General features: G+C 34.3%; 1 protein-coding gene across 1 annotated transcript in view; it reads right to left on the reverse strand.

The window, feature by feature from the left end:
* MANEA (mannosidase endo-alpha) overlaps window positions 1–12904 on the reverse strand; it is a 64096-nt gene extending 51192 nt beyond the window's left edge. Inside the window, exon 1 of the mRNA XM_065888729.1 lies at window positions 12329–12904. Within this exon, the coding sequence (XP_065744801.1) occupies window positions 12329–12872 (544 nt within the window). The 5' untranslated portion in view covers window positions 12873–12904. The remainder of the gene's footprint in view (window positions 1–12328) is intronic.
* Window positions 12905–13565: the final 661 nt, after the last annotated feature.

Here is a 13565-nt window from a genome sequence, read left to right on the forward strand (position 1 = left end):
AAAAGTACAGTTGCTGTGGAACACAGCAGAGCAGTTCCTCAAAAAATTAAAAACAGGATTATCACATAATCTAGTAATTCCAATCTAAGTATATAACTAAAAAAATTGAAGTTGAAGTCTGGTTATTGAAGAGACATTTATATTTGTACACATGTTCATAATAGCATTATTCACATGCCTAAAATGTGGGAGCAACTCAAGTGTCCATCAACAGATGAATATATAAGCAAAATGTGGTATCTACATACAATGGAATATTATTCAATCTTTAAAAAGAATGAAATTCTGCAATATGCTACAACATGGATGAACCCATATGATGCTAAGTGAAATAAAACAGTCACAGAAAGATAAATACTGTATGATTCTACTTATATGAGGTGCTTAGATACAAAATAATAGCGGCAGAAAGTATGATTGTTGCCAAAGGTGAGGTGAGGGGAATAAGGAGTTATCATTTAATAGGTAAAGTTTCAGTTATGAACATGAGTTATGAAGATGGATGGGGGTGATGATTTACAGTGTTATGTATGTATTTAATATCATTGAACTGTTCACTTAAATATGGTTAAAATGGTAAATGTTATGTTATGTGTATTTTACTAGAATAAAAAGAATTTGAAAAAAAATTTTTAAAAGATCTTATCAATGGGTACAGAAAAAAAGCATTTGATAAAACTCAGCATGGTAAAACTCTCAGCACTAGTAATAGAAGTGAACTTCTTTGACTTGATAAATGACATTAAAAAAAACCCTGGAACTCATATAATACTTAATGAAGAAAGACTTCTTTTCCCCTAAGATCAAAATCAAGTATATCCTCTTCTCTTACCACTTATATCCATATAACATTGGAAGTCCAAACCAGTGCAATAAGGCAAGAAAAAGAAACAAAGGTATACAGATTAGAAAGGAAGATACAAACATGTCTTTATTTGCATTCAACTGTCTATAAACACAAAGAATCCACAAAAATGCTCCTAGAGTTAATAAGCTGAGTTTATCAAAATCACAAGATACAAGATATAGATATAAATATATAGTATTTCTACACACTTTTGATGGGCAAAAAAATAAAAATTTAAGAAAACAGTGTCATTTATAATAGCACTCCCCCGAAAAATACTTAAAATAAATGTAAAAATATATGTACAGAATCTGTACACTGAAAATTATAAAAATCTAAAGGAAGTTAAAAAAATTTAAAGTCCTGTATAAATGGAAAAATACATCACGTTTATGGAATGGAATATTTAACTTGTTATTGTTCAAAAGTGGTAACCTAATTATTTTAAAAATGTCAACTTTCCTCAAATTGATCTACACATTCAAGGCAATCCCACTCTAAACTCCACCAGGATATTTTAAAGATAAGGACTAGTTGAAATGGATAGGCAAAGGAATTAAATAGCCAATGCAATTTTGAAAGAGAACAAAGAGGAATCATATTATCTGACTTCAGGAAGCTAAAGCAATCAAGACAGGGTGGTACTGATGAAAGGATAGACATATTAAATCAACAGATCAGAATAGAGTCCTGAAATAAACCCAAACAAATATACATAGTCATTGGATTTTTGACAAAAGTAGAACATGTCAATGGCGATAGTACAGTCTTAACAAATGAAGTAAGAAATGCCCATATTACATTCTTAGCAGAAAGAGAGGCATGTCCATTTTCCAGAGATGAAAGCTACATACTACAGTTCTATGGACCTACAGAAGACAACATGCTTTCAAGAAAAAAATTACAAGGCATATGTAAAAACAAGAAAAACCCAGCACACTCCCAAGAGATAAAGCAATCAGTAGAACAAAACTCAGTTATCTATAGCAATATGAAACCATCACCAATCTGCATTTATAAATATGCATTTTAAACTTAATACAATTACTCTAAAAGGAAAATTTATGACATTGTGTTAGATGTTAATTTAAACATCAAAAATCTAATTCATCTTACTGTAAGTTCTATTTCTTCTACTTTTATGTACAAATTTTAAAGGCAGGAGATACAGAGATAATTGTGGCCTTGTAAAAACTGATAATTTCCACCTTCAGAAAATATTCTAATATTAGTTTCCATCTAGTGCTTTTGAAGTACCATTGAAGGAAACAAAGGCAAGTACAAGATATGTGACTTATTCTTCTTCTTGTCCCTAGAATCTAACATAAGGTTGGGACACGGTAGAAACTCAGTAAGTATTTAGTGCTAAACTGAAGGAAAGGGAAGATAATTTTAAAGACATAGAATGAATTATGTTTTGCTAAGTGTATTAGTTTACTATTACTACCACAACGAATTAACACAAATTTAATGGCTTAACACAATGAAAATTTATTATCTTACAGTTTTATAGGTCAGAATTTGACATGGGTCTCACTAGGCTAGTATCAAGGGGTTGCACTGAACTACATTCCTTTCTAGAGGCTCCAAGGAAGAAGCTGTTTCCTTGCTGTTCTGAGCTTGTGGAAGACACCACATTGTTTGGCTCATGACTTTTCTAACCCCATTTCAAAAGCAGGCAGAGCAAGATGAGTCCTTTTAAGATCACTTATCTCTGACTCTCTCTTTTCGCTCTTCTACATTTAGGGACTTCAATGATTAGATTAGTCCCACCTCAAGGTGAACTAATGAGCAATCTTAATTATGCATCTGCATCCTTAATTCCTTTTGCCTTGTAAGACAATATATTCAGAGATTCTGGGCATTAGAATGTGTACATCTTTGGGGCCATTATTCTGAATACTACACTATGTTTTTTGAAAATTTTATAAAAAAAGGTACTCATCTGTGATAAAGACTTGAAAAGGATACATATCTATCAGTGGCTTCTATCTGCTATCTGAGACATTATTATAATAGTTGGAATTTAAATATAACATTAATACTTCATTTTAATTTCATTCTTTTCTAGAAAAAAAGGTTAAACCGCTAATATTTATACACATAACACTTTAATTGTAAAGCAAATAATTAACCAGCTTATACTGTGAGATACAAAAGTATCATTACCTCACAGAGCAATTCAATAAAAATAAAAATGAGGCCATTTATATCAAAGGAAAAATATGAATGTTAAAGAAGTTAAAGCACATTCAACCATATAGCAATTTAAATAGCCTTCACTGACTGTCTTCTTCAATTAAAAAAATGCCAGGGTCAGCATGATAGTTCCATGGACCAAAATAGTGTTTTGTGTTCACTGTTTTTATAGTTAAATTATTCTTTGCCTAATAATGATAAGTATAATAGGAAGTGACATCATCAACATGGTGGCATAAGATGGTCCTCCTTTATATCTCCCTTTTTAATTAGATATCCTTACATAAATGAATCACCTCTGTGGGTATTTTGGGACCTAGCATCTCACTCCAAGGGACCTGTGAGGAATCTCCGCCAACAGTGTAGCAAGAAACAGACAAACCTCTCTAAGGGCTGCCAAACCAGCAGGGCCAGCAAATCTGCCTAGACCCCCACTGGCTGCTATCAGGCAAAAATTGAGTGACTGCTATCCCTGGCAGGCGCTCATGCATGGAAGAAAACTTGCAGAAGTACAGCCTTCACAAAAGGACTTGAATTTGGTCACAGAGAAGGAATTATGAGAAACTTTACTGGTGCTGCCCCTCCCCCAAGGAAACACTGAACAAGGCTGATTTATCCAGTGGAGGTAACCTCTCCTTCATGGGGAAAAGAAAGCAGTGGGTAACAGGCTACCCCAGCTGGGCAGGATATGGCTGGAGAAACCCATTTCTCTTCACCAGCACCTGGAGTACTAAGGTGGGAGCTTCACAACTGAGGGAAGGGAGGATGATGGCAAAGAGGAGAAAAGAATTTCGAATCGCATTAAAGGGGTAGCACGCCAGCCATGAGCCTGTTGGAACACCACCCACTGAGATTGCACAACTAGGTCTGTGGGCACTCTCAATACACCTCAGTGCTGTCACCCACACCTCCTCCCACTTTGCTGCTGGCTCCTTGTGCTCACTCCAGAGTTAACCTCCGGAAATGTGTGCTGGTAAACAGGGAGCCCACTAAGAAAACAAGACACTACAGTCAGTGGTTTCTCACAGTAAGTGGGAAACCACAAATCTGAGCTATAGTGGCCACATTCTGAGAAACAAAAGAGGTTTCCAACAGCCAACCTGGTGAAACGTTAAAAGCCAAGTAGACATAAAAGCTTAAAAGTCTGCCCACAGGGGATAAGAAGTATACTCGAGCAGATATAGCTTCACAGGGGAAAAAACTCAAATATCAACACTATAAAGATAATATGTCATATGCAGAGGGCACGAGCAGAGTTAAGGAGGTATCTACTACTTCAAATGTGACAGCATCAAACCATATCCACAAGAACTATAAATAAAACCAAGGAAATACAGCATCACAAAAAGAAAATAGTATTTTCCAGCAACCAAGCTACAAGGTGCAGAACATATGATCTAACTAATAAAGAATTCAAATTAGCTGTTCTGAAGGAACTCAACAAGTTACAAGAAAACTCAGAAAGACAATTCAATGAAATCAGGAATAAAATGATTTCTTTATTTCCTTTTCTTTATTAAAGAGAAGGAAATTATTAAAATTATTATAAAGAACCAAACAAAATTCTGAAACTGAAAATTCAATGAATGACCTGAAGAATTATGCAATACAGAAGATCTGCAGCAGTCCTGACTATATGGAAGAAAAAAAAAATGTAACTTGGAGGATAGGAATTTTGAAATGACAGAAGAGGGAATTTAGATTAAAAAAGAGCAAAGAAAGCCTACGTGATCTATGAATATCCATCAAAAAGGCAAATATCAGAATAATCAGGGTTCCAGACAGAGAAGGGGGAGGGCAGGGAGTTAATTTAAAGAAATAATAGCTGAGAACTTCCAAAATCTGAGGAAATACTTGGATATACAAGTCTACAAAGCTAATAGACAATCCTATTATCTTAATGCAAAAAGACGTTCTCTGAGACTTTAAAGGCAGGCAAGGAAAAAATAAAAAAAAGAATTAAATCTACAATGGACTGCCATTAAGCTATCAGCAGATTTCTTTGCAGAAACTCTTCAGGCCAGGGGACGGCAGAATGACATATTTGAAGAGCTGAAAGACAAAAATGGTCAGCCAAGAATGCTTTATCTAGCAAAATTATCCTTCACATATGAAGGAGAAGTAAAGTAAAGGCTTTCCCAGACAAACAAAATCTAAGGGAGTTCACCACGACTACATCTGCTTTGCAAGAAATGCTTAAAGGAGTTCTTCAAGCTGAAATGAAAACAGGCTAATCAGCCAAATGAAAACATACAAAATTACACAATACACTGGCCAAATTGAGAAATATACAGTCAGACTTAGAAAACTATAACTCTGTAGTAATATGGTGTGTTAACTATTCAACTATAGTATAAAGGCTAAATGAAAGAGTAGGAAAAGTAACTATAGCTGCTATAAGTTGTTAATAAATATACAACAAAAAAGAGGTAAATTGTGACATCAATAATACAAAGGGAGGAGCAAAATGGTAGACACATTAGGGAGTAAAAATAAGTTGCTTTCAGCCTGAAATGGACTTTTTTATGTGTAAGATGTTTTACAGATAACCCCCTTGGTAACAATAAAACAAAAATCTGGAGGAGATCCACAAAAGACAGAAAAGGGGGAAAAAGAGCATACCACCATGGAAAATAACCAATATACAAATGCAGGCAGAAAGAGAGAAATAATGGAAATACAAAACCAAAATGCAATTAATAAAGGGCATTAATGAGTCCTCACATATTAATAATTACTCTAAATGTAAATGGATTGAATTCACCAATCAAAAGGCACATAAGTGGCTGGATGGATGAAAAACAAGACCCAACTGTATGGTGCCAACAAGAAAACTTTAAGGATGGACATAAACTCAAAGTGAAAGGATGAAAAGATATTCCATGCAAGTGGAAACCAAAAGGAAGCTGGGACAGCTATACTTATAACAATCAAAAGAGCTGGAAAATCTCATGAACAACCAATGGGTGAACGAAGAAATCAAAATGGGAATCAAAGATTATCTTAAAACAAATGAAAATAAAAACACATCATATGTAAACCTATGGGATGCTGCAAAAGCAGATCTGAAAGTTTAGTGATAAATGCAGATATTAAGAAATGGGAAAAATTGCAAAGAAACAATCTAACTTTACACCTTGAGGAATCAATACATGACAAGAGAACCAAGAACAGCCTACGGGGAAAGGACAGTCTCTTCAACAAGTGATGCTGGGAAAACTAAATAACCATACGTAGAAAAGAAAGTTGGGCCTATCCTACACTACTCACAAAAATCACCTTGAAAAGGATCAAAGAGTAAACATAAGACCTGATATAAAACACCCTGAAGTAAACATAGGATGGAAGATCTTTGATATTGGTCTTGGCACTGATATTTTGCATATAACACCGCAAGCACAAATAACAAAAGAAAAAATCAGCAAGTGGAACTATATCAATCTTAAAAGCTTCTACACAGCAAAAGCAACAACGGCACAATTAAAAGGCATCGACAGAATGGGAGAAATTATTTGCAAACCATGTAATGGGATTAATATCCATCAGTTACAAAAACTTCATATAACTCAGTAACAAAAACCAAACAAACAAGCAAACAATTCAATTTTAAAATGGGCAGAGGAACCAAAGAGGCATTTTTCCAAGGAAGACATGCAAATGGCCAACAGGTATGTGAAAATATTACGAATCACTTGGAAAATACAAATCAAAACCACAGTGAGGAGACCCTGGGAGGGCTCATGCCAAGGAGTACTTCCCAGAACTTCTGCTGCCAGTGTCCTTGTCCCCATGGTGAGCCACAGCCACCCCCCCGCCTCTGCAGGAGACCCTCCAACACTAGAGACCTTGTGGCTGACAGGGTCTTGGTGCTCCAGCTGGGTGTCAGGCCTGTGCCTCTGAGGTGGGAGAGCCAAGTTCAGGACATCGGTCCACCAGAGACCTCCCAGCTCCATGTAAAATCAAAAGGCGAAAGCTCTCCCAGAGATCTCCATCTCAATGATAAGACCCAGCTCCACTCAATGGCCAGCAAGCTACAGTGCTGGACACCCTATGCCAAACAACTAGCAAGACAGAACACAACCACACCCATTAGCAGAGAGGCTGACTAAAATCATAATAAGGTCACAGACACCACAAAACACACCACTGGACGTGGTCCTGCCACCGAAAGACAAAATCCAGCCTTATCCACCAGAACACAGGCACTAGTCCCCTGCACCAGGAAGCCTACACAACCCACTGAATCAGCCTTAGCCACTGGGGACAGATACCAAAAACAACGGGAACTACGTACCTGCAGCCTGTGAAAAGGAGACCCCAAACACTGTAAGTGAAGCAAAATGAGAAGACAGAGATACACGCAGCAGATGAAGGAGCAAGGTAAAAACCCACCAGACCTAACAAATGAAGAGGATATAGGCAGTCTACCTGAAAAAGAATTCAGAATAATGATAGTAAAGATGATCCAAAACCTTGGAAATAGAATGGAGAAAATACAAGAATCGTGTAACAAGGACCTAAAAGAACTAAAGAGCAAACAAACAATGATGAACAACACAATAAATGAAATTAAAAATTCTCTAGAAGGAATCAGTAGCAGAATAACTAAGGCAGAAGAACAGATAAGTGACCTGGAAGATAAAATAATGGAAATAACTACTGCAGAGCAGAATAAAGAAAAAAGAATGAAAAGAATTGAGGACAGTCTCAGAGACCTCTGGGACAATATTAAATGCACCAACATTCGAATTATAGGGGTCCCAGAAGAAGAAAAGAAAAAGGGACTGAAAAAATATTTGAAGAGATTATAGTTGAAAACTTCCCTAATATGGAAAGGGAAATAGTCGATCAAGACCAGGAAGCACAGAGTCCCATACAGGATAAATCCAAAGAGAAATATACCAAGACACATATTAATCAAACTATCAAAAATTAAATACAAAGAAAAAATATTAAAAGCAGCAAGGGAAAAACAACAAATAACATACAAAGGAATGCCCCATAAGGTTAACAGCTGATCTTTCAGCAGAAATTCTGCAAGCCAGAAGGGAGTGGCAGGACATATTTAAAGGGATGAAAGGGAAAAACCTACAACCAAGATTACCCAGAAAGGATCTCATTCAGATTCGACAGAGAAATTAAAACCTTTACAGACAAGCAAAAGCTAAGAGAATTCAGCACCACCAAAGTAGCTCTACATCAAATGCTAAAGGATCTTCTCTAGGCAGGAAACACAAGAGAAGAAAAGACCTACAATAACAAACCCAATACAATTAAGAAAATGGTAATAGGAACATACATATTGATAATTATCTTAAATGTAAATGGACTAATCGCTCCAACCAAAAGACATAGACTGGCTGAATGGATACAAAAACAAGACTGGCATATATGCTGTCTACAAGAGACCTACTTCAGACCTAGGGACACATATAGACTGAAAGTGAGGGGATGGAAAAAGATATTCCATGCAAATGGAAATCAAATGAAAGCTGGAGTAGCAATTCTCCTATCAGACAAAATAAACTTTAAAGTAAAGACTATTACAAGAGACAAAGAAGGACACTACATAATAATCAAGGGATCGATCCAAGAAGAAGATATAACAATTGTAAATATTTATGAACCCAACATAGAAGCACCTCAATACATAAGGCAAATGCTAACAGCCATAAAAGGGGAAATCAACAGTAACACAATAATAGTAGGGGACTTTTAACACCCCACTTTCACCAATGGTCAGATCATCCAAAATGAAAATAAATAAGGAAACACAAGCTGTAAATGATACATTAAACAAATGGACTTAATTGATAATTATACGACATTCCATCCAAAAACAACAGAATACACTTTCCCCTCAAGTGCTCATGGGACATTCTCTAGGAGAGATCATATCTTGGGTCACAAATCAAGCCTTGTTAAACGTAAGAAAATTGAAATTGTATCAAGTATCTTTTCCGACCACAATGCTATAAGACTAGATATCAATTATAGGAAAAAACACAAACACATGGAGGCTAAACAATACACTACTTAATAACCAAGAGATCACTGAAGAAATCAAAGAGAACATCAAAAAATATCTAGAAACAAATGACAATGAAACCATGATGACCCAAAACCTATGGGATGCAGTAAAAGCAGTTCTAAGAGGGAAGTTTATAGCAATACAATCCTACTTCAAGAAACAAGAAACATCGCAAATAAACCTTACACCTAAAGCAAATAGAGAAAGAAGAACAAAAAAACCCCAAAGTTAGCAGAAGGAAAGAAATCATAAAGATCAGATCAAAACCACAGTGAGATATCCTTTCACAGCTGTATCAATAGCTATCACCAAGAAAACAAGAGTGACAAGTGTTGGTGAAGATGTGGGGAAAAAAGGGAACTCTTGTGCACAGCTGTTGGGACTATAAACAGTTTAGTCACTATGGAGAAGAGTACAGGAATTCCTCAAAAAATTACAAACAGAACTACCACATGATGTAGCAATCTGACTTCTGGGAATATATCCAAAGGAAATGAAAACAGGTTATTAAAGTGATATGTGCACTACCAAGTTTAATGCAGCATTATTCACAATAACCAATGTACAAAAACAACCTAAGTGTCCACCAATGAGTAAATGTGGTGTGTGTATATATATTCCATTATATATATATGAAATATATACGTATATATATATAATATATATGTATATATATAAATATATATGGAAATGGAATACTACTCAGCCACAACAAAAAGGAAATCCTACCACTTGCAACAACATGATGGATAGTGAGGTTTTATGCTAAGTGAGATAAGTCAGACACAGAAAGACAAATATTACAAATTATCTCTTATATGTGGAATATAAAAAAAATATTGAACACAAGGAAACAGAATGGAAGGGTGGTTACTAGGGTATCAGAAGTGGGGAAATGGGAGATATACTGTTTAAGGTACACGCTTGCAACTAGTATATAAATTAAGACATGGAGATCTAATACACAGTACAATGATTATAGACAACAAAACTGAATCATAAACATGAAACTTGCTAAGAGCCTATGTGTTAATTATTCCCATCACTAAAGAAATGATAATTAGGGGATGTGATAGAGGTTTTAACTAATGCTATCTATAATGGCAATCATACTGAAATATAAATATATAAAATCAATATCCTACACATCTTAAACCTATATAACATATGTCAGTTATTTCTCAATAAAATGAGTATAATTCAATATTTAACTGATAAGGAAATAATTTATTTACAGATAGACTGTAATGTCACTTTTATTCCTCACAAGTGTTAGGTGTTCCCCAGTGGAAAATCAACCAAAGAAATAAAATATTTGCACCAATAGTGTGACTGTCAACACTTAAAATTGTACTGTTGACAATGTTTTAAAACATTTCATGTTCAAAAAATTACATAGCAGTAAAAAATATATGGGGGAAGATCTTTATAAGTGTTAGGCATAAGTCTAAATATGAACTGAAACTCTTCCTAATCACAATTAAAATTATAAAATATGCAGTATGTCATTTATATATTTATATATAATACTTATATGTGTTATGAGTATGTGTACATGTAAGTTATACATCTGAGATTTTAAAAAACCCTCATTGTATACTCTTATAGCCATAAACAAATCAATCTTGAAATAACAAAAATGACTTGAATGTGATACAAATACTTTGTAGAAAATAGGAAAAAAGTCTTTTGAAAGATTCTCCCTACAAAAGTCAATTGTAAATAGAGGCAGATACATACACACAGAGCAGTCAATGCTCTCTCAATTTACCAATCCTATTTTATGTCATATTTTGTCATACAACATAGAAACTAGAGCTATAAATATATACTAGAATGTTAGATTTTCAAAAAATAGTTGAAAAGTAACCAATTACTCCACAAAAGAAAAACAAGTCACCTTGCACATAGTTGATGTAGATTCACAGGACTTTATATTGTTTTGTTCATGAAAAAGTCTTGCATGTCTCTATACCCATATCAGCTCAACGGTGAGTTGGCACCTTCTGAAGAGTCAGAAAAATGTTAGAATACCCAATTTCTTCTTTTGGCCCTAGTGCTAGAGACACTGACAAGACACAGGGAACCAAAACAGGGAGAGTTTTATAAAGGGTATATTAATAAATTGAAGAATTTTCAGATACCCAATTACACATTTTTTTCATATTATTTACTTGTGGGACAACATGTAAATATGTGTAATTGGAGTGCCAGAAGTTAGAGGGAAGAGAAAGTTGAGAGGAAGGGGGGGACAACAATAAGAATAATTTGTGACTTCCCAACAATTAAGTTAAAGAGGCATGTTGTAAACGTCAGAGCAATCATAAAATAAATAAAATGAAGGAATATATCTAATAAGCCAGAAGAGAATATAAGATAGAATAAACATTTTCAATACAAGTAAAGGCAGAAAAAAGGAGGAAAAGGAATAGAACAGAGAGAAACAGAAAACAAATAGCAAAATGAAACATTTAAAATCAACCATATCAGTATTACATTAAATAAAAATGAAATAAACAGGAGTTAAAATATAAGAGTTTGTCAGACTAGTTTAAAAAACAAACAAAAATGACCAAATTCTATGCTACATGCCTAAAGTATGAAATATCACAAATGTGCATCAAGACGAATGCAGAAACAAATTGCTATAATCATACAATGGAATACTATTAAGCAATAATAATGACTAAACTACTGATAGAGTCAACAACATGGGTAAATTTCAAAACAGCATACTGAGCAAAAGACTCCCCCCTACACCACACACACACATAAGTGTGTGATGATTCTATTTTTATATAATAATAGAATATTTACAACTACTACTCTACAGTGATAAAAATAAGATACAGTTTCCTGGAATGTAGGGAGGGCTGAATAAGGGAAGCTACAGAATATTTTACTTCACGATTGGGGTGATATTTAAACAGATGTACCTCAAAGTGAGAGAATTCATTGCAGCTTATGTCAATCATAATTTAATAAAATTCAGGAGTACTAAATTAGAAATTAGTATTAAATTAGAATAAAAATATTATATCCAGAAATGTTAGTGTTAACATGTTAAAAGATGCTTAGCAACACTTTAATTTATGGTATGTAAGCTTAAAATTATAATTAACAACAATGTGAAGACTAATTAGTAATTCATGTTCTATAAAAAATTATTTATACACACAAACTCACATACATATACATACACACTCACATACATACACACACATATCTAAACACACACATAAAATAATTACCAATTGAAGCTGAGTACATTTGTTTCATGTGCGTTTCAATGACATAAGGATCCCGAGAGCTGTAACTTCCCAACTCAGGGTAAAAGCTGGAGCCAATGTCATCTGGGGGGTTGTGTTTCCCTTGTGGATATTTCTTGGCTATTCTAAGGTCCCAATGCGAGAGGATTGGATGGTTCCAATGTATATATTTACCATCAAATTGTGGATTTCCATACCAGCTGTAATAAAATACATGTAAAAAATAATTCCGAGGTGGCAGTTCTTCTGGGTAAGGTTCAGAGGCTTTGGAAGGTTTCATAGTGATTTCAACACTTTTTAAATTCTTGACGTTTGTTTCACTGTCGATTCTGTCACTCTTTTGGGAATCAAAAGTTTTTACCAAATGAGGAGTTTGTTGCCGAATTTCTGGAAGAAGGTCAAGTCCAAAAGGATCTCCAAAAGCAGCTTTATGTGGTCTCAGCATTTTTAAACCCATCATCAGAGAGAAAATAAATAGAATAAAAAGTGACAAAGTGATGCAAGTCCTTCTTCGAAACTTTGCCATGATGTCATACTTTAAATTCCAAAATGGTAAATGTTTAGCTGTAATTTATTGAAAACCGGTAATTAATAAGTGGTATTAACAATATTTTCCAATATATTCAAAAGGAAAACTAAAATCCATAAAGTGTTACACTGCAAAATTTTAAAGTGCATTATGACGTTAACTATATAATCAAATCTTTATACAAAAGAATCTACATATGGCTAGACTGAACAGCAGTATGTATTCGGAAATATCACAATTGCATTTTTGTCAGACAAAGATTTTAAGAATTTAAGAAAATGAATATATTCTTCATCATTTGGACAGATTTTACATATACTGACGATAGAAAGGAAACACTCCATATAGAGAGACTAAAATTTTCTAAATATAAAATAAAAAGTTCATATTTAAAAAGGAAATATTTTTGAGTATATTAAAGACCTAGTCATTAAATGGAATTTCAAAATCTTATTGACTACCTCACTTCTAATGACCTGTTCTTCCACCGCATTTCACCAACTCAGGTGTCATACTCATAATCTTGATCTCGTCATTTTCAATCAAAACCATTATTTCATTTTTTTCCATTTTCTACACATACCCTTCCATGCTTTGAGCCTCTCTACTTTAGTACCCCCACGCAGTCAATTCCTTTACCTTTTTTGAGATGTCTAATCCACTGATTCTACCACTTTTTCACTATCACTT

Source organism: Phocoena phocoena, chromosome 12 (genome assembly GCF_963924675.1).
Source record: "Phocoena phocoena chromosome 12, mPhoPho1.1, whole genome shotgun sequence".
NCBI lineage: Eukaryota > Metazoa > Chordata > Mammalia > Artiodactyla > Phocoenidae > Phocoena > Phocoena phocoena.